Source organism: Paroedura picta, chromosome 1 (assembly GCF_049243985.1).
Source record: "Paroedura picta isolate Pp20150507F chromosome 1, Ppicta_v3.0, whole genome shotgun sequence".
NCBI classification, from domain to species: domain Eukaryota; kingdom Metazoa; phylum Chordata; class Lepidosauria; order Squamata; family Gekkonidae; genus Paroedura; species Paroedura picta.
The window spans coordinates 14,895,284-14,916,445 of record NC_135369.1 but is presented as its reverse complement, the minus strand read 5'-3'; the positions used below and the strand labels follow the sequence as shown (position 1 = coordinate 14,916,445).

The 21,162-nt window shown below is 53.0% G+C and overlaps 1 protein-coding gene across 4 annotated transcripts; it reads left to right on the top strand.

Annotated features, from left to right (window-relative positions):
* The first annotated feature begins 395 nt into the window (after nt 1-395).
* On the top strand, nt 396-20,136 carry PPOX (protoporphyrinogen oxidase). 4 transcript variants are annotated; one of them, XM_077323155.1, is made up of 14 exons: nt 396-614; nt 1,932-2,041; nt 2,279-2,372; nt 3,256-3,390; nt 5,677-5,792; nt 5,903-6,035; nt 8,437-8,581; nt 9,553-9,740; nt 11,081-11,141; nt 13,294-13,412; nt 15,824-15,937; nt 16,663-16,812; nt 18,394-18,436; nt 18,997-20,136. In XM_077323155.1, the coding sequence occupies exons 3-14, from the start codon at nt 2,286-2,288 to the stop codon at nt 19,131-19,133; spliced, it is 1,428 nt and encodes a 475-aa protein (XP_077179270.1). In that variant the 5' UTR covers nt 396-614; nt 1,932-2,041; nt 2,279-2,285; the 3' UTR covers nt 19,134-20,136. The 4 variants fall into 4 exon arrangements, with proteins under 4 accessions (XP_077179270.1, XP_077179279.1, XP_077179253.1 ...); XM_077323138.1 differs by having other exon boundaries at nt 397-614; nt 9,550-9,740; XM_077323146.1 differs by having other exon boundaries at nt 400-538; nt 9,550-9,740.
* Nucleotides 20,137-21,162: the final 1,026 nt, after the last annotated feature.

The following is a 21,162-nucleotide window of genomic DNA, read 5'->3' as shown; positions in this document are numbered from 1 at the left end:
GTCGTGTCAGAGCTCTCTCCACCTCACCTCCCTCACAGGGTGTCTGTTGTGGGCAGAGGAAGGGAAGGCGACTGTAAGCGGCTTTGAGACTCTTTCGGATAGAGAAAAGCGGCATATAAGAGCCAACACTTCTTCTGCTACTACTCGGGCTTCCGCAAAGCTGCAATATGAACCTGGAATTTATTGCATACCTCCACTGGGTAGGGTTTCTGCATGCCCCGCCCACATCCCGGAGAGCCCCGCCCTCTAGCGAAGAGCTGTACGAAGCGGAAGGCCAGCCGTCCACTCGCCCCGCCTTCCCTGCCGTCTTGGCCGCGCCCCTTTCACCCTGGAGCTATCTGATTGGATATAAGACAGTCCACTCCCTGTGCCTCGCGTCATCATCCGCATTAGCCAATCACAGCAGGAAGGGGTCGGGTTCCGCTGGAGGCGGCGGCGCTGGGCTCGCGTGCGGGGTCCCGCGTTCAAGGGGACGGCGCGTTACGATGCGTGCGTGGACTCGGTGCACGTGTGAATGCAGCCTTAGGCGGCGACGGAGGTGATGTGAATGCAGACGTTGCCAGATTGTGCAGCCAAGCCGGTGGTCTCTCTAAGGACGGGTTTCTGCAAGAGAGGTAAGTATGGGGGCGGAGTCTTTCTGGGTTTGCAAAGCAAAGGGCATGCTCCCCATTGGTGAGGGACCCTTTGGGGTGGGAGCTGTTGAGGGGCGAGGAGGAGGGGGACTTCCTTCGCCGGAGGGGGGTAGGCCTTTGAAAGATTTGGGGAGAATGGCTCCTGAGGTTCAGAAAAAGGGGCAGGCAGCCGAGCAGTTAAATTGGGGTAGGAGTAGTCAAAGTGCGGTCCACCAGATGTCCATGGACTACAATTCCCATGAGCCCCTGCCAGTATGCATGTAGTCCATGGACATCAGGAGATGTCCTGATGCCACAGCTTGGCTACCTGGCAGGGGCTCATGGCAATTGGAGTCCATGGACATCTGGAGGGCCGCAGTTTGACTACACCTGATCTGGGGGAAGGGTAGGGTTTTGCAACATGACAGCCTCTGTTCATACATTACACTGAACAGACCTTCGTCCTGCCCGTGTATCAGTTTCTAAGAAGAAACGAGCAGAAGAAGATAGATTCTGGTGGGCCACCCTCTTGGTTTGAAGGAGCAGGACCATGTTGGAATCCAGGGGCACTTTTAGGTTCAACTGTGTTTAATTCTTTGTGTAAGCTTTCATATGAGCCTCTTGTGGTGCAGAGTGGTAAGGCAGCAGACATGCAGTCTGAAAGCTCTGACCATGAGCCTGGGAGTTGAATCCCAGCAGCCGGCTCAAAGTTGACTCAGCCTTTCATGGGCATAGTATGCTTCTCCAGATAGAAAACAACGCATATTATTCTATACTTTGTTGTTGTTATAGTTATTACTATTATTATAGTTGTTATTGTTATAGTTACTATTATTAGGGTTTTAAAATACCACATATATAAGGAGAAGGTCCATCATGGATTAGTTTATAGCAGTGGTTCTCAACCTCGGGGTCGGGACCCCTGGGGGGGGCGGGGGGGGCGCCATCCACACAACAGCCTTGTGGGGTAGATTGAGATAGAGCGTTTGTCTGTCTGGAGCAGCGGAAAAGAGCGAGATCGGCATGGTGGGGTCAAGAGGCAGAACTGAATTGAGAAACCCCGGGGAAAAAACAATTTATATACAATTATGAACAATGGATCTTCACGTCATTGGTCAGTTTTGGTTTAATTTCTGTGAAAGAACCCTTGCATTGTTTTATGGTTGACAAGAGGAACTGTATTAAAGGGAATTATTAAAGCATTAGGAAAATTGAGAACCACTGGTTTACACCACAATGCAGATATTTACCAGATATTTACCAGATATGCCGGCCTTACAGGAATAATAGACTAAAGTCATAATGTCATCATTGTTGTAGCTTTAGAAATGACATAAGATTCCAGTGGGTCGCCAGCCGTGTTGGTCTGAAGCAGCAGAACAAATCTGCAGTCCAGGAGCACCTTGAAGACCAACAAAATTTTATTCAAGGTATGAACTTTCCTGTGCAGAGCATACTATTTCAGATTGAATAAAGTTATATATTTTATTTATTTATTAACTGAACTCTTGTTCAGTTGTAATTCTGGAAGATCTCCAGGCCCTACCTGGAGGTTCGTGATGAAGCCTGGATGGTGGTGGAGGAAAGAACTGGGGGTGGGCAGGCATATTATGGAGTCTGTGGGGCTGTGGCTGACCCATGTCCCTCAGCCTCCTTTTCCTCTCCAGGTGCCCTATGCAGCGGACGGTGGCTGTCCTTGGAGGTGGGGTGAGCGGCCTGGCTGCCTGCTACTACCTGGCCAGAAGCTCCCAAGCACCCAAGGTGAGAACCTCTCCACTGTAGGCCAGTTACCAGCTGAGCTGTTCTTGCAGAACAGTGCACTTGGAGCTCTCTCCAGCCCCGCAGGGTGCTTGTTGTGAGGAGAGGAAGGGAAAGTTGTTTGTAAGCCACTTTGGGACTCCTTCGGGCAGAGAACAGCAGGGTTCCATTAAAGCGGTTCTCTCAGAACAGTTCTCTTAGAGCTCTCTCAGCCCCACCTGCCTCACAGGGTGTCTGTTGTGAAAATAGGAAAGGAGACGTGTTCGTAAGCCTCTTTGGGACTCTTTTGAGCAGGGAAAAGTATCAAAAATCAACTCTTATCATCATTCAATTGCTTTACTACTCTTATTGTAAACAACAAAAATTTGCATTTTTGCTAATGCACCGTACAGTGTACTTCTTAAAATTACAACATGCCTGACCAAATCACAGACCATCTAGACCAGGGGTAGTCAAACTGTGGCCCTCCAGATGTCCATGGACTACAATTCCCATGAGCCCCTGCCAGTGTTCACTGGCAGGGGCTCATGGGAATTGTAGTCCATGGATATCTGGACAGCCACAGGTTGACTACCCCTGATCTAGATTTCTCCAAGCCAGGTCAGGATAAAAGGACCTGCAGTCACAGGTATAAGCTACATGTAGAACAGTATTGGCTAGATATGGGGGGGGGGGATTCACAGTTAAGTAGTTCAGCAGTGGAAGGGGCTGCCTAAGGAGGTGGGGAGCTTCCCCTCACTGGCGGTCTTCAAGCAGTGGCTGGACAGATCCTTCTCCTGGATGCTTCAGGCTGATCCTGCTTTGAGCAGGGGGGTGGACTGGATGGTCTGTGTGGCCCCTTCCAACTCTTATGATTCTGGTTTCTGATGTTCTTCTCTTTCTCCAGGTCATTCTCTTGGAAGGCAGCAGCCGTCTCGGCGGCTGGATCCACTCCACGCGTACGGAGGATGGGGCGGTTTTTGAGCATGGGCCCAGAGGGATCCGTCCTGCTGGAGCTGTGGGGAAAAACACCCTACTTATGGTGAGTCTGGAAGGGTGGGGCATCAAAGAGCAGTTGGTGAGTTCTGCCATCCTCTGATAATCTGTTGCTGATGAAGCCCCAGCTTATGCTTAAAGGTAAAAGTAAGTATCCCCTGTGCAAGCACCGAGTCATGTCTGACCCTTGGGGTGACGCCCTCTTGCGTTTTCATGGCAGACTCAATACGGGGTGGTTTGCCAGTGCCTTCCCCAGTCATTACCCTTTACCCCCCAGCAAGCTGGGTACTCATTTTACCGACCTCGGAAGGATGGAAGGCTGAGTCAACCCTGAGCCGGCTGCTGGGATCGAACTCCCAGCCTCATGGGCAGAGCTTTCAGACTGCATGTCTGCTGCCTTACCACTCTGCGCCACAAGAGGCTCTAGCTTATGTTTACTGGAGAAAAAAATATGGCATATTTAAAAGAAGGAAAACAGGGTGTAGTGGTTGGAGCACGGGCTGCCAATGTGGTGCACATCAGCACCTTTTTTTGCACCCACCAAATGTTTTTAAGACGTGGATAGGGCAGGTAGTTATTTTGCCCAGCAAGACTTTCATAGAATAATCAAGTTGGAAAGGATCTCCTGGGTCATCTAGTCCAACCCCCTGCATAATGCAGGAAATTCACAGCTACCTGCCCACCCACAGTGACTCCAAAATGATGGTCCTCCCCCACCCCCCCGAAAAACAGCAACCCAGAATCCCTGGCCAGTCTGGCCTGGAGGAAATTCGCCTCCCGATCGCAAAGTGGCGACCTGCATTTCCCTGGGCATGCAAGGAAGGGCCACAAGAGCCAAACACCGAGGCAATCCCCTCTGCCCATCCACTCAAAATCTGCCTACGTTCTCAATCAGCAGAAAAGAAAAAAGTCTCAGGCTAGTGATCGTGAAATGATTCATTCCAATGAAAACAATGTTTAACACAATTTCAAAAGGTATAGTCCATTTTCAATATCTTTATTAGAAGAAGAAGAAGAAGAAGAGTTGGTTCTTATATGCCGCTTTTCCCTACCCAAAGGAGGCTCAAAGCGGCTTACAGTCGCCTTCCCTTTCCTCTCCCCACAACGGACACCCTGTGAGGCGGGTGAGGCTGAGAGAGCCTTGATATCACTGCTCGGTCAGAACAGTTTTATCAGTGCCGTGGCGAGCCCAAGCTCACCCAGCTGGCTGCATGTGGGGGAGCGCAGAATCGAACCCGGCATGCCAGATTAGAAGTCCACACTCCTAACCACTACACCAAGCTGGCTCTCTTAGTGATATTCTCAATTAGTGATATTCTCAATATTGCTAATAACTGAATCTTCTCTAAATGTTCCGGATGATGACATTATAGAAAACTTTGTCTCTGGTAATATTCTGATTTGTATAGTTTAATCCCGAAATAAAGCTATATCCAAATTCGTAGGGGATCTACTAATATTAATATCACAAAGTGTAATCACTCTTCAGGGGTCACTGCTGAAGGAGAGGAGAACAAGATGAGCCAATTTGGGTAGTAGAAAGGTGAGGTATGAAGGGAATAAAGGTCTTAATGTTTAGTCGGGGTGGCAGGGGCTCATGGGAACTGTAGTCCATGGACATCTGGAGAACTCCAGTTTGGGCCACCCCAGAGTTAAGGGAATTAATGTTAATGGGAATAAGTCTTTTAACATTTATGTTAAAAGAATAGGCATTAGTTTGACTTCGGTACTCACTGCTAGCCATGTGCTTCTCCTTCTCCCCTCCCATAATGCAATTTTGGATTGGAATGTTATTGTCCTCTCAGATGTTAAAAGAATAGGATGCTTGTGTAACCATCAGTTATCAGTTTCTCCTACTTACATCCTCTTAAAAAACTGTCCCGTGTCCTCGCAATTAATTTTCACTTCCAGCCTATGCGATTTTTAATCGGTGTCGCTGGAAAATCAAAAGCACCCGTTTTAATTCCCAGCATATAAGACCAGTAAACTTCTCTGTGCTGTGCTAAGAGAGCCAGTTTGGTGTAGTGGTTAGGAGTGTGGACTTCTAATCTGGCATGCCAGGTTCGATTCTGCGCTCCCCCACATGCAACCAGCTGGGTGACCTTGGGCTCGCCATGGCACTGATAAAACTGTTCTGACCGAGCAGTGATATCAGAGCTCTCTCGGCCTCACCCACCTCACAGGATGTCTGTTGTGGGGAGAGGAAGGGAAGGTGACTGTAAGCCACTTTGAGACTCCTTCGGGTAGAGAAAAGCAGCATATAAGAACCAACCCTTCTTCTTCTTCTCCTTCTTCTTCTTCTAACTGTAACGGGCCCCCGATTCTTCTTTAGGTCTCAGAACTTGGCCTCGAAGCTGACATCCTTCCTGTCCGTGGTGACCATCCGGCCTCCAAGAACCGGTACCTCTATGTCGGCGGGTCCCTGCACAAACTCCCTTCAGGCATTGGGTATGTGAACATTGCATGGGCCGCAGGGGATGGCTTTGACTCCACCTGGAGGATCAGTGGAGTAAACCGTCTTCTCCTGAGCACCTTGCTGTGTTTTGCCTGGATTCCAGCGGCATTCTCCGGACGGTCCCACCTTTCACTCGGCCCCTGATTTGGAGCGGCCTGAAAGATCTGGCGGCCCCCCGTGGCTCCGGGACGGACGAGAGCATTCACTCCTTCGTCGGGCGCCGCTTTGGCCAACAGGTACTTGCTGTGCGCTCCAAACCGGGCCTGGCTGGGAGAGCAGCCTGTTGGTGGCTGCTGATCATTAAAGGGAACATGCTAGTTGAAAGGCCGTCTACCTCTAAATACCAGTTGTTGGGGAATGAAGGACACGGGAGAGCTGTTGGGTTCACGCTTTGCTGGCAGACCTCCCAGAAAGACCCGGTTGGTTGTTACAGGAAGCTGCCTTATGCTGAACCAGACCCGTGTTCATGTTGCCTGGTCAGATCGGTGGAGGGAGAGAGGTAGGCCAAGCTCCCATTCCGTCTTGGAGATGTTCTTTATTCTGCTGGGCCCTGGGTGGAGAGGAGAGGCCCATGTGGGTGGGGCGCCCCATGTGGGTGGGGCGGCAGCTGGCTTCCTTATCTGCTCCCCACCAGGGCTGAGAGGAGGGAGGGATGTGCTGCCCTTCCTGACCCACCCTACCCTGTTCTTTCTGGGAAATCCCTCCCAAGACGGTCAGGGAAAGCTGTGATCAGGGCACTTGGGGGTTCAAAGAGCAACGGGATGGCTAGTTGGGGGCGCCTTGCTGTAGCCACGAGCTGTGGACCTGAGGCAAGGGACTCGGGGGGAGGGGGCAAAGAACAGCTGGGGGCATTGACCTCTGTGCCCTGTTTGCAGATCTTCTCTGGGCCTTGGGGCCAGGGCTGGCGTCAGCAGGTCCTGAGGTGGAGCAACTGCCGAGGCCTAGAGCTTCTGGCGAGGCCCACTGCTGCTGACCCCCAAGTATCTGCCTCCCTTACCATCTGTGAGCTCCTATGAGCGTCCCAGAGTCATGGGCCAGTCCCAGTTTTCCCAGAACACTCTAAGCCCCACCTGCCCCACAAGGCGTCTGTTATGGGGAGAGGAGGGGAAGGTGATTGTAAGGCGTTTCGAGGCACATGAGGCCTGTTGGGTGGACCGTGGGACAGGCCCAGTTCTCTCAGAGCTTCCTCTGCCCCACCTGCCTCACTGTTGTGGGGAGAGGAAGAGAAGGGGATTGTCAGGTGCTTTGAGTTTGAGGCACATGAGGCCTGTTTTGTGATCTTGGGCCAGTCCCAGTTCTCTCAGAGCTTCCTCTGCTCCACCTGCCTCATAAGGCAGGGGAAGTCAACCTGTAGTCCTCCAGATGTCCATGGACTACAATTCCCATGAGCCCCTGCCAGCATTTGCTGGCAGGGGCTCATGGGAATTGTAGTCCATGGACATCTGGGGGACCACAGGTTGACTACCCCTGTCATAAGGGACCTGTGGTGGAGAGAGGAAGGGAAGGCAGTTGTGAGGCGCTTTGAGACACACACGAGGTCTGCTGGGTGCCCTTGGGCCAGTCCCAGTTCTCTCTGAGCTCTCTCTGACCCACCTGCCTCACAAGGTCCCCGTGGTGGGGAGAGGAAGGGATGGTGTTTTGAGACTCCTTAAGGGAAAGAAAAGCGGGGTATAAAAACTAGCTCTTCTTCTACATCAGGCTTTCCCAACCAGGGTTTCATGAAACACTGGGAATTTCTGACAGCCCTAGAAAGTTTTCCTGAGTGGAAGGGAGTTAACTAATTTTTAACATTTTATTTTTTAAGCATTTATCGGGGGATATGACCATATATGGTCATGTCAGTCTAGCCCCCCCCACCCACCCAAAATGGCCAATGATGGGCCTGGAGGGGGTGGGAAGGGGAGGGGCCCCAAGTGGGCGTGTCCACAGCTCTGCTTCCTAATCATATTCTACACCAGGGGTAGTCAAACTGCGGCCCTCCAGATGTTCATGGACTACAATTCCCAGAAGCCCCTGCCAGCATTTGCTGGCAGGGGCTTCTGGGAATTGTAGTCCATGGACATCTGGAGGGCCGCAGTTTGACTACCCCTGTTCTAGACAATCACACCACTCCTGGGCTCTCTCAAAGCCTGAAAAATGTTTCCAGGGTCCCTCAGTGGTGAAACGGTTGAGAAAGGCTGTTCTACCTACACTGTTGAGGAAAAGGTGTGCAGGCAAGGAAGGCAGCTGCAGGTAGAAGGACCCACAGGTGTCGGTGTGGTGTAGTACCGTTTGGCGGCCATAGTGCTGGACTTGTCTCTGCTGGATCCGGATTCGAATCCACACTCCTGCCAAGGAAGTCGCTGAGTGACTTAGAACTAGGCACACCATCTTTCAGCCTAGCCAACCTGACAGGGTTGTTCTAAGGATAAAACGGAGCTCAGGGGAACGTTTTGGGGGCTCATTGGGAAGACGGGCGGTGTACAAATGGATGAAATAAATGAATATTACGTATGAGGGTAAGCAAGAGCCCCTGGGCGCTATCTGCCCAAAACCTGGAGCCAGCCCACATTGGGTCCGCTGTTCTGGGGGAACCGGGTGCAGGATGCATTGAGCCTGTCGTCTGAGCCAGCATCGCTGTCTTTGTCCTCCTCTTAGCTGGCCGACATCGTCATTGACTGCCTCTGCCGTGGAGTGTTTGCCGGGGACTGCCGGGCGCTGAGCATGCGTTCCTGTTTCCCAGCGTTGTTCCAGGCGGAAAGGACGCACCGTTCGGTCATCTTGGGCATGGTTCTTGGCGGAGGTGAGGCCTGCAAGGGATCCAGTGGTCCATCTACGGTCTCCACCCTCTGTGAGCCGGTGGGCACCCTAGGAAGCCTAGTGCAGGGTGGTGGGGGCAATCACAAAATGGCTGCTGCCGGAGGCGGAGCCAGCCACAAAATGGCAGCCGCAGGTGGCCGAGCCATGTATATGGAGAAAGCCCAAGCTCAGGAGAGAAGAGGGGAAGTTTTAAAAATACACTGGCAAAGAGGAGCAAGAGAAAATAAAGCCAACTCTGTGGCGGCTGCTGTTGCTGAAACACCCTTAATTTAATCTGCACTGCCAATTGGATATCCAGTGGCCAATCAGAAAGCCTTCTGGACCAGACCCACCCACCTCACTCCACCCAGTTTTTAAAAACCCAGGGCAAGGCTGGTCCAGTTGAATAGCACTCCATTTATTCTTTCTAAATCCTGCAAGTAGAAAACTAGCAATTCAGGGAGGCAAATGAGCTAAAATCCTACCCCGCAACATGCTAATTTTCTGTGTTTTTAAATTGGAGGCAAATTCAGTCACACAATCTCCTCCTGACAGTCGGACATGGGACGGTCCAGACATTTGCCTGCTGTGTCAAAGGAGGTCTTTGCACATGATAGGCAACCCCCTGGACCAAAACTAATTAAAGCAGTCGGCTGAACTCTTAAAACCTGCACGAATTAGGCAAATTAAACCAACTTGTGTTGTCTGTTTTGCTTTCGCTGGTCACGTGGGAGGGGCATGGAGCACTGCCAGTTGAATTTCTGCCTGTCGTACTATTGTTAGGAATGTAAAAAGCTCTGCCAGTACAATAGTTGGTGCCCTTAAAAGTTCCTAGGAACAATAGCTAGAGCTTGGGCCCCTTTTAAGCACCGATGTTCTACTAAATGGATGCAGCAGGTAGCAAAAATGCTATCAGTGCCTATAGGGTGGTGCCACATAGAGATCCCGCTGCTTATCTGCCTGTCCTGCAAGGAGACCGTGTCCCCGTGGAGTCTCCGCTCATTCGCAGGGCCCGGCAGGAGCGCTGGAGCCAGTGGTCGCTGCGCAGGGGCATGGGGGCCCTGCCCGAAGCCTTGGCGGACTTCTTGAAGCATCGAGGGGTGGAGATACACCAGGGTGCCTCCGTGAAGCGACTGGAGACAACTGCGACTGGCGGCTGGCAGGTAGGGAAGGAGGCCTCACTTCACGAAGGACGTAGATAAAATTGAAAGGGTACAGAGGAGAGCGACGAAGGTGATCTGGGGCCAAGGGACCAAGCCCTATGAAGATAGGTTGAGGGACTTGGGAATGTTCAGCCTGGAGAAAAGGAGGTTGAGAGGGGACATGATAGCCCTCTTTAAGTATTTGAAAGGTTGTCACTTGGAGGAGGGCAGGAGGCTGTTTCCGTTGGCTGCAGAGGAAAGGACACGCAGTAATGGGTTTAAACTTCAAGTACAACAATATAGGCTAGATATCAGGAAAAAGATTTTCACAGTCAGAGTGGTTCAGCAGTGGAATAGGCTGCCTAAGGAGGTGGTGAGCTCCCCCTCACTGGCAGGCTTCAAGCAAAGGTTGGATACACACTTTTCTTGGATGCTTTAGGATGCTTAGGGCTGATCCTGCGTTGAGCAGGGGGTTGGACTAGATGGCCTGTATGGCCCCTTCCAACTCTATGATTCTATGAGGACTGGGTGCGGAGGGGCACCGAAGGAGCCTGGGAATGGGATGCAGAATCGTCCTTCAGTTGCATTTCTCTCCCGGGTTGGGGAGGATCAGAAGGTGGGCGTTCCCTTCTGCAAGAGACGGGAGTGAGCTGGGAGCATGTCTGTCAGAGGCCCAACTTCTCACATCCTGGACCAGGCGTCCCCTTTCCTGGCACTTGCCTAGCATTTTTACAAACTGGGGTGGGGCCCGATGGTCTTTTATTTTTTCTAAATCTCTTTATTTAAATTTGTAAATTGCCCTCTCTGCCGAAGCGGACTCCGGGTGGTGGACCGCACATATATAATCATTCTAAAGCATTTGAACCAATCTTAAAATCTAAGCCGAAATGTTGGGGGGGGGGGGGCGGTGCAATCAGCTGGGAGGCGGCCAATCGGATGTCCCTGGTCTCTCCCCTAGGCCTGGCGGAAGAGCTCCATTGTACAGGCTCTGCGGAACTCCATGAGCTCCGATAGGGACCTGATGTTTTCCGGGAGCTCATTCTGCCAGGAAGACACCAGGGCCAGCTGAATTTATTTGGGGCCAGGGACCACTAGCTTCTTGGTAATGGCTGAACACAAGGCTCTTCTGGGGATATATTTGGAGAGGTGGCCCCTTAGGTATGGGCCACTTTCTGTCACTCGCTAAATCTGCTGGCTGGAATGCTCAGTCCAGATGCCGGTTTACCCCATCTGCGAGGAGAGAGAGGGCCTTCGATGCAGTTTGGTATCTTCTGGCTGCTGTCTGTCCAAATGCCTTGAGGTCTGTTTCTCCGGGGACCGCAGGGGCAAGAGGGAAAGCTGATTTTGCTCTTCTGCCCTAGGTAGCCCTGGAAGACGGTGTGGTGGAGGCCGATCATGTGATCAGCGCATTGCCCGCCAAAGGTAGGATCATGTGCAGCCTCTCCCAAGGGTTGTATTCAAAGCAGGCTCCTCCCCCCCTCAGCCTTGTTCCTCTCCTCCTTGCTGGCTACAGGGGATAGAGGGAGACCTAGGTTTAAACCCCCACCTTCACCGCGGAAGATCAGTGATTGGATTTGGGCCCCAGCCCGGCCTGCCTCCCAGGGTTCTTGTTAGGAGGGAAGGGAGGAGGAGAGAGAGCATGGAGATCTAAGCCTCTTTGAGTCCCAGCAAGAGAGAAAACACAGGTGAAGAAAAAAATAAATGCTCAGGATCCTGCGTTTCGCTCCCCCTGTACCAAGTTCCGTATTTGTCTTGTGCAACAGGGTCTGGTTTTAATTGGGCATGATCAACATGGCTGTTCGACCCCCCCTAATATTAGAACTTGGGGCCATTCATGAAGCTGATGGGTTGAAGTCTGCCAGGGTTATTTCTGCACCCAGATTTGGAATTCACCTGTTGAATTCTTTGCTACCAGGTGGGCCGCCAAAGTCCTTTTGGAGAGTCACAGGAGTGTGGCTGGATTGCTCTTCAGCGGGGAGTGGAGCATGCCTGACATCCCAATCTTGAGTGGTTTATGTCAAAATTGCACTGTTACTACAGCAAACCTCTGTTTTACTGTTCTTATTGTTTTTAAAGTCTTGCATTTTTCGGTGCATGGCTTATGGGCTATTAAACAGATGTGTGGTTGTTAACTGCCATGCTGGGGTTTTGCGTTTGGAGGGGCCATGGCTTCCTTGATGGAATTCAGACATCTCCTGCCAGGTCTTCCCCTTCTCCTGCTGCCTGTCCCTCATCCTAGCATTTGTCTCTTTCTCTCTCATGAACAAGCATTGCTCAGGTCTTGCAAGTTGAGGTTCGCTATGCCTTCCTTGGTTCACTCAATTCATCTTATAGGATCTTAGAGCTGTAAGGGGCTATGCAGGCCATCTAGCCCAACAGCCTGCTCAATGCAGGCTCAGCTTCAAGCATCCAGGATCAGTCTCTGTCCAACCACTGCTTGAAGACTGACAGTGAGGGGGAGCTCCCCACCTCCTTGGGCAGCCCATTCCTGTTGTCTTCCTCTTCTCCTGGGGTTATCATCTTTTCCAGTTACTCATCTTCTCATAATGTGACCAGCACGGTGTAGTGGTTAAGAGCGGCGGCTTCTAATCAGGTGAGCTGGGTTTGATTCCCCCCTCCTCTGCCCACAGCCCGTTGGGTGACCTGGGGCTTGCCACAGTCCTGATAGTGCTGTTCTCACAGAGCAGTCCTGACAGAAGCTCTCTTAACCTCCCCTACCTCACAGGGTGTCTGTGGCAGGGAGAGATTCAAGGGGGTATCTGTGTTGTTCTAAAGCAGCATGACAAAAATAGAGTCCAGCGGCACCTTTAAGACCAACAAAGATTTATTTAAGGGGTGAGCTTTCGAAAGCTTGCACTCGGAAGCTCACGCCTTGAATAAATCTTCATTGGTCTTAAAGGTGCTGTTGGGCTCTATTTTTGTTGTGGTAGGGAGAGGAGGGGAAAGGGATTGTCAGCCACTCTGAGACACGCAGTAATGGGTTTAAACTTCAAGTACAACGATATAGGCTAGATATCAGGAAAAAAATGTTCACAGTCAGAGTAGTTCAGCAGTGGAATAGGCTGCCTAAGGAGGTGGTGAGCTCCCCCTCACTGGCAGTCTTCAAGCAAAGGTTGGAGACACACTTTTCTTGGATGCTTTAGGATGCTTTGGGCTGATCCTGCGTTGAGCAGGGGGTTGGACTAGATGGCCTCTATGGCCCCTGTTTTACTTGTGCCCCACTTTTCACTACCAAAAGGAGTTTCAAAGTGGCTTGTGATCACCTACCCCTTCTCTCCCCCACAATAGACACCCTGTGGGGTAAGTGAGGCTGAGAAAGCTCTAAGAGAACAGTGACTGGCCCAAGGTCACCTGGTTGCCTGCATGTGGAGGAGGCGTGGGGAACTAAACCCAGCTCTCTCGATTAGAGGGTGCTGCTTTTAACCGTGAAACCACGCTGGCTTTTGAAGAAGGCAGAAATTTCCACTGCTGTGGTGGCCCACAGCTCTTGACCCTTCCCAGGGTCCAGTTGGTGAACAGACTGGCTTCAGAAAGCTGTCCACCCACGTCTGCATTTTCTCTTCCTCGATCTCAGTTCTCGCCACATCGCTCCCAAGCTGGGCTGAGCCGCTGAGCCGAGAGTTGCAAGCCATCCCAGCAGTGTCTGTGGGTGTCGTGAACCTGCAGTACAAGGGGGCGGAGCTTCCCGTCACGGTAAGAGCCTCCTTTGCCCAACCTGGGCGGTCCTCCACGGTCACAACTCTGGTACCTTCCTTGCAGCACAGAGGTCTCCAGCGTGGTGCCCATGAGAATAGAGGACTGTGAGACACAAATAGTTCAAACCAGCAGGGCTCTCCTGACCCAGCAGGGCTCTCCTGTTTCCTTATGAGGGGAAGGCCTCGGCCTCCCTGCCCTGTTGCTGGCCCTGCAGAGGGACTGGCTGGCCCCTGTGTGAGGCAGGAGGCTGGACTGGAGGGACCCTCCCTGGTCTGACCCAGCAGGGCTCTCCTGTGTCCTTATGAGGGGAAGGCCTCGGCCTCCCTGCCCTGTTGCTGGCCCTGCAGAGGGACTGGCTGGCCCCTGTGTGAGGCAGGAGGCTGGACTGGAGGGACCCTCCCTGGTCTGACCCAGCAGGGCTCTCCTGTGTCCTTATGAGGGGAAGGCCTCGGCCTCCCTGCCCTGTTGCTGGCCCTGCAGAGGGACTGGCTGGCCCCTGTGTGAGGCAGGAGCCTGGACTGGAGGGACCCTCCCTGGTCTGACCCAGCAGGGCTCTCCTGTGTCCTTATGAGGGGAAGGCCTCGGCCTCCCTGCCCTGTGGCTGGCCCTGCAGAGGGACTGGCTGGCCCCTGTGTGAGGCAGGAGGCTGGACTGGAGGGACCCTCCCTGGTCTGACCCAGCAGGGCTCTCCTGTGTCCTTATGAGGGGAAGGCCTCGGCCTCCCTGCCCTGTGGCTGGCCCTGCAGAGGGACTGGCTGGCCCCTGGGTGAGGCAGGAGGCTGGACTGGAGGGACCCTCCCTGGTCTGACCCAGCAGGGCTCTCCTGTGTCCTTATGAGGGGAAGGCCTCGGCCTCCCTGCCCTGTTGCGGGCCCTGCAGAGGGACTGGCTGGCCCCTGGGTGAGGCAGGAGGCTGGACTGGAGGGACCCTCCCTGGTCTGACCCAGCAGGGCTCTCCCGTGTCCTTTTGAGGGGAAGGCCTCGGCCTCCCTGCCCTGTTGCTGGCCCTCCAGAGGGACTGGCTGGCCCCTGTGTGAGGCAGGAGGCTGGACTGGAGGGACCCTCCCTGGTCTGACCCAGCAGGGCTCTCCTGTGTCCTTATGAGGGGAAGGCCTCGGCCTCCCTGCCCTGTGGCTGGCCCTGCAGAGGGACTGGCTGGCCCCTGGGTGAGGCAGGAGGCTGGACTGGAGGGACCCTCCCTGGTCTGACCCAGCAGGGCTCTCCCGTGTCCTTTTGAGGGGAAGGCCTCGGCCTCCCTGCCCTGTTGCTGGCCCTCCAGAGGGACTGGCTGGCCCCTGTGTGAGGCAGGAGGCTGGACTGGAGGGACCCTCCCTGGTCTGACCCAGCAGGGCTCTCCTGTGTCCTTATGAGGGGAAGGCCTCGGCCTCCCTGCCCTGTGGCTGGCCCTGCAGAGGGACTGGCTGGCCCCTGTGTGAGGCAGGAGGCTGGACTGGAGGGACCCTCCCTGGTCTGACCCAGCAGGGCTCTCCTGTGTCCTTATGAGGGGAAGGCCTCGGCCTCCCTGCCCTGTGGCTGGCCCTGCAGAGGGACTGGCTGGCCCCTGGGTGAGGCAGGAGGCTGGACTGGAGGGACCCTCCCTGGTCTGACCCAGCAGGGCTCTCCTGTGTCCTTATGAGGGGAAGGCCTCGGCCTCCCTGCCCTGTTGCGGGCCCTGCAGAGGGACTGGCTGGCCCCTGGGTGAGGCAGGAGGCTGGACTGGAGGGACCCTCCCTGGTCTGACCCAGCAGGGCTCTCCTGTGTCCTTATGAGGGGAAGGCCTCGGCCTCCCTGCCCTGTTGCTGGCCCTGCAGAGGGACTGGCTGGCCCCTGTGTGAGGCAGGAGGCTGGACTGGAGGGACCCTCCCTGGTCTGACCCAGCAGGGCTCTCCTGTGTCCTTATGAGGGGAAGGCCTCGGCCTCCCTGCCCTGTTGCGGGCCCTGCAGAGGGACTGGCTGGCCCCTGTGTGAGGCAGGAGGCTGGACTGGAGGGACCCTCCCTGGTCTGACCCAGCAGGGCTCTCCTGTGTCCTTATGAGGGGAAGGCCCCCCTGCCCTGTTGCTGGCCCTGCAGAGGGACTGGCTGGCCCCCGTGTGAGGCAGGAGGCTGGACTGGAGGAACCCTCCCTGGTCTGACCCAGCAGGGCTCTCCTGTGTCCTTATGAGGGGAAGGCCTCGGCCTCCCTGCCCTGTTGCTGGCCCTGCAGAGAGACTGGCTGGCCCCTGTGTGAGGCAGGAGGCTGGACTGGAGGGACCCTCCCTGGTCTGACCCAGCAGGGCTCTCCTGTGTCCTTATGAAGGGAGGGACCCTCCCTGGTCTGGCCCTCCAGAGGGATGCTGGACTAGAGGGATCCAGCAGGGCTCTTCTGTTCCTTTGGCTTGATAGACAGTGAGAACCTCTCTTTTCTTCAGGGCTTTGGACATCTCGTGCCCTCCTCCGAAGACAGCACCCTCCTGGGCATTGTTTATGATTCCATTGCGTTCCCTGAACAGGATGGATCCGGTGGACCTGCTGTTCGACTTACTGTGAGATTGGAGCTGGGGTGATGCCATTGGGGGGGGGCATCTTGTAGAAGAAGAAGAAGAAGAAGAGTTGGTTCTTATATGCCGCTTTTCCCTACCCGAAGGAGTCTCAAAGTGGCTTACATTCGCCTTCCCATTCCTCTCCCCACAACAGACACCCTGTGAGGTAGGAGAGCCCTGATATTACTGAAGAAGAAGAAGAGTTGGTTCTTTTATGCCGCATATAAGCGGCATATAAGAACCAACTCTTCTTCTACCCGAAGGAGGCTCAAAGCGGCTTACAGTCACTTTCCCTTCCTCTCCCCACAACAGACACCCTGTGGGGTGGGTGAGGCTGAGAGAGCCCTGATATCACTGCTCGGTCAGAACAGCTTTCTCAGTGCCGTGGCAAGCCCAAGGTCACCCAGCTGGTTGCATGTGGGGGAGAGCAGAATCGAACCCGGCATGCCAGATTAGAAGTCCGCACTCCTAACCACTACACCAAACTGGCTCTCCTTTGTAGAAATGTGTATTTATAATTGGTTTTTGTAATTGGTTGTTACTTAGAGCTTCTTTGGTGGGGGGTGCTGTCTATTAATAAACTAGTGTAAAATACTTAAATTTATGCTTGTTATTACCTGTAAGTGCTGTTGTCACTTCTGAATTACAGCAACCATTTTTATTAATGTCCTCCAGAATGCCCTGTCTTCCACAGCCTCCCACTTAAATGCCTTCTTTGCCTCCTGCAGGTGATGCTGGGCGGTGCTTGGTTCACACCCCACCTGGGCGACCCAGACACCATCTCTGACGCTGCCCTGGCGAGAAGAGCCCAGGCGGCCGTGAAGGAACAGCTGGGGGTGTCTGCGGAGCCATCTCACGCGGTTGTCAAGGTGCACAAGGTAAGCATGGGGGAGAGAGAGAGAGTTCCCTATCTGCTAGTTTCCCCCAAACTTTCGTCCATACTCCAGAGTCAGCAGCTGTGAACAAAAACAAACAATTTATCAGTGCTGTGTTGAGCCCAAGGTCACCCAGCTGGTTGCATATGTGGGAGAACGGAATCGAACCCGGCTTGCCAGATTAGAAGTCCACACTCCTAACCACTACACCAAACTGGCTCTCTACACAAAGCTGTCATTTCTGGCCATCCAGTTAATCTGAGGGAGAGGAAGGATTTGAATGCAACTGTGCAGTGTTCAGTTCCTCTCTTCTGTGAATCACCATGATGGGCATGAATGGAGAGAAGGGGCCTCCCATTGGAAATGTGAGGGCAAAGGTGATGAGGGGGCAGGTAAGGTTGCCTTGTTCCCCCTGGCCACTGAAGGGGGGATAAGGCTGCCAGATCCAGTTTGGGAAACTCCTGCAGATTTGGGGAGGGAGCCTGAGGAGGACAGGAACCTCAGTGGGGTATAATGTCATCGAGCAGGGTTTCTCAAATAGGGTTTCGTTAAACCAGTGGTTCTCAACCTTCCTAATGCCGCGACTCTTGAATACAGTTCCTCATGTTGTGTTGACTCCCAACCATGAAATTATGCAAGTGTTCCTTCACAGAAATTAAACCAAAACTGACCAATGGCGTGAAGATCCATTGTTCATGATTGTATATAAATTGGATTTTTTCTGGGGTTTCTCAGCTCAGTTCTGCCTCTTGTCCCACCATGCCGATCTCGCTGTTTTCCACTGCTCCAGACAGACGAACGCTCTATCTCGATCTACCCTGCAAGGCTGTTGTGTGAATGGTGCCCCTCCTGGCCAGGCTGCTTGCCCTGTCGTGACCCCTGTGAAAGGGTCTTTCGACCCCCAAGGGGTTCCCCAGGTTGAGAACCACTGCATTAAACCCTGGGGTTTCTCAAGAACCCTGGAAGGGTTTCCGGAATGGGTGGGAGTCAGTAGATTTTTATTCCTGCTGTTACTGTTACCTGTTACCATGTGTTAATTGTATCCTTCCCTGTTTTCTGTAAACTGCCCTGAGCCCTTGGGGAGGGCGGTATATAAATATAATAATAAATAAATAAATATATTTCAAATAAGTTAAACATTTATCGGATGATAGGATCATATATGGTCATATCAACCCACCCAACCCCCTCCCAAATTGGCCAGTGTAGAGTCTGGAGGGGGTGGGCATGTACACAGGTATACTTCCGAACCATATTCTGCACAATGGTACCACTTCTAGGGTTTCTCACGGCCTGAAGAATGTTTCAGGGGTTTCTCAACAGTAAAAAAGTTGAGAGAGGCTTCCATAGAGTTCCCCCTCCCAAGCAGCCGTTTCTCCAGGGGAACTGATCTCTGTAGTCTGGAGACGAGTTATAATTCCAGAGGTTCTCCAGGTTCCACCTGGAGGCTGGCATCCCTAGGGGTGGATCTGCGGCTTTGGGACCAGGAGAGAGAGATGCCCCGTCTCTTCTGGTTTCTATTACAATTCCAGTAGGCTGAAGACTTTAACACTAATCTCCCACCCCTTCATCTTTCTCTTCCAGCGCTGCATCCCACAGTACACCCTCGGTCACTGGAAACGCATAGGTAGGTCTCCCAATGTTTGGGTCCCGCTTTCTGATCATCAGATTCCCTAAGGAGGCTTATTTTTATTATTATTATTATTATTATTATTATTATTATCCTTATCCTTTAACTCAGGGGTCCCCAACCTTTTTTAGGCTGGGGACCGGCAGGGCAACTGCCCCGCCCACGAATCGCGCATGTGCGGTCGCACCCGCGCATGTGAGCATGCGCGACCGCACCCGCGCATGCGCGGCCCTGATTCCCTCTCCCTCCCCCCCCCCCCCCCCGCAGTAAGAAGCTTCCTGGGCCCCAAGCTTGCGGCCCGGGAAGTTTTTTACTGTGGGAGGGGGCGGGGAGAGGGAACCACGGCCCGGCGCCATGGCCTTCACGGCCTGGCACCGGGCCGCGGCCTGCAGGTTGGGGACCACTGCTTTAACTTATATCCCGCCTCCCCCTGGAGGCGGGATATAAAATTCATAACAAGTAGTGGGAAGCAAGGTTTTAAAAACCAGCTCTTCTTTTTTCCCCCAGTCGTAGCTTCTTTGGCCTAATGCTTTCTCTCCCCCTCTCTCCGTTGCCAGAGGCCATCAGTGCTTTCCTAGACCAGAAGCAGCTGCCGCTCAGCCTGGTGGGGGCCTCTTACGAGGGGGTCTCCGTCAACGACTGCGTCTTCGGTGCCCGGAAGGCCGTGGCCAAACTTCTCGGTGAACCATCCTGAGATGTGGGGGGTCCTCTTTCTCCTCAACAGAGCCAAATTACGCCTCTCCCTCTGTTGTCGTCAGGCTGGCTACTGGGAGACGAGCATCCCCATCGAGGGATATGGAGGATTTCTGTCACGGGACCGGGAAGGCCCGTATTTTGATTGGACGGCTCTGAGGGAACCGTTTTGGGTCTGGATCCTGCTTCTCCCTCCTCCTTGGAACAGAAGCATGCTTCAGGAGGACAGACCAGTCTGTACCCTTTCCCCCACCCCTTGCCTCGCCTTTCTGCTGTACATCTCTGCCCCATCATTAGAATTCTACACAGGATGCGGGCAGGGGCTCATGGGAATTGTAGTCCGTGAACAGCTGGAGAGCCAGCTTGGCCACTCCTGTACTGTTAAGTGGTGCAGAATCTAGATCTGGCCTCTGTCAGAATTTTGAGCAGGCACAATTTATATTTTTTTGCCATCAAGCCACAGTTGACTTCTGGTGACCCCGTAGATTTTTCAAGGGAAGAACCATACAGAGATGGCCTGCCATTGTCCGCCTCCACGTCACAAACCTGGACCTTCCTTGGTGGTCTCCCTTCCAAACACTAGCCAGGGTCGACCCTTTTTAGTTTCTGAAACCTGACAAGATCAGGCGAGCCTGGACTAGCCAACATATAAAAAGCTCCCTGGTGCAAGAAAAAGGCCTGGACAGCTGGAACTGTAAGAGCTGCTGCCCCAGATCTGACAGAGGCTCTTTGCAATCCAGATCCTGTTTTACACACGGGTGTGTACGTGGTGTGTCTGTGTGTCCCCGTCCGTCCTGGGAGGCATGATGACCAAAGTCTCCCCCCAAATTGCTGGGCAGAGATACTGCCTCTGAGCATGGAGGTTCCACTCAGCTCTCATGGCTGATGGTCACCAATGGACTGCTCCTCTGAATTTATCCCATCGCCTTTTAAAGTTGAATAAATGAGTTTCCATGGCAGCAAATTCCACACGTTTCATGACTGAATAAATACTCCCCCCCCCCCCCGTTTCTTGCTTCACTGGGTTCTAGTACTGAGGAAAAGTTCTCTGTGGGGCCAGTTTTAGAAGCATCTCATCTGAAATTCTCTTCTGTTCTACGTGGACCAGCACAGCTCTCCCCCTGAAACTCTTTGAAAGATATCGAGCGAAGCTTGTGGAAAAATGTTATTCCCTCCCACCCGGATTTTGACAACTGTGCCAGTCCATTTCGCAATTTTGCGAGCTCTTCCTGTGAAGCTTAAGTTCAGAACAGTAGTTTGTAAGGAATCAAGAAGCTACCCCATCAAGGTTAATTGTGGTTCAGCGTGCTCTGTCAGACAGATGTCATAGACAGAGTTACCCCTTCCTTGCTGTTTCTCTCACCACCCAGCAGCTTATATCCAGAGATAGACTGCCTCTGAACATGGATGTTCCGCTTAAGCAGCGTAGATGGTAACTGGACTTTCCCATTAAGTCTGATGCCCCATTTAAAGCCAGCAATACATCTTATAGCAGGGAGTTCCATGAGATAATTGCAGGGTTGACAGCCCTGCATTGGGAAATCCCTGGAGATCTGGGGGAGTGTGGGAGCCTCAGCAAGGTACAATGCTGAAGAGACCACCCCTCCAAAGTTGCCATTTTCTCCAGGGGAAGTGATCTTGATTGGCTGGAGACCCGTTGTAATGGGGAGATCTCCAGGTGCTGCGATAGGATTGGGCACCTTTCCACCTGGAAATTGGCAACCCTCTTAAATGAAGCTCGGTGTTGGAAGAAAATTGTTTATCTCAGGCTGTGCTACTTCTTGTATTATAGGTAGGGAAACTCAGTAGGTTAATTTTCTAGATTGTATTTTTCAGCCAACTTTTTCCTCCCTAAAGCGAAAACCCCAAAATGTTTTATCCTTTCCTCACTGGAGAAGTGCTTCAACAGATACTCAGCTTTCACTAGACATCAGGGGCAGTAGCTTTAAACACAGGCAGAAATTCAACAGGGGATGTCCAAACCAAAAGTGCGGCTTTACCTGTTTCTCAGCTGACAAAAGAATCCTGCA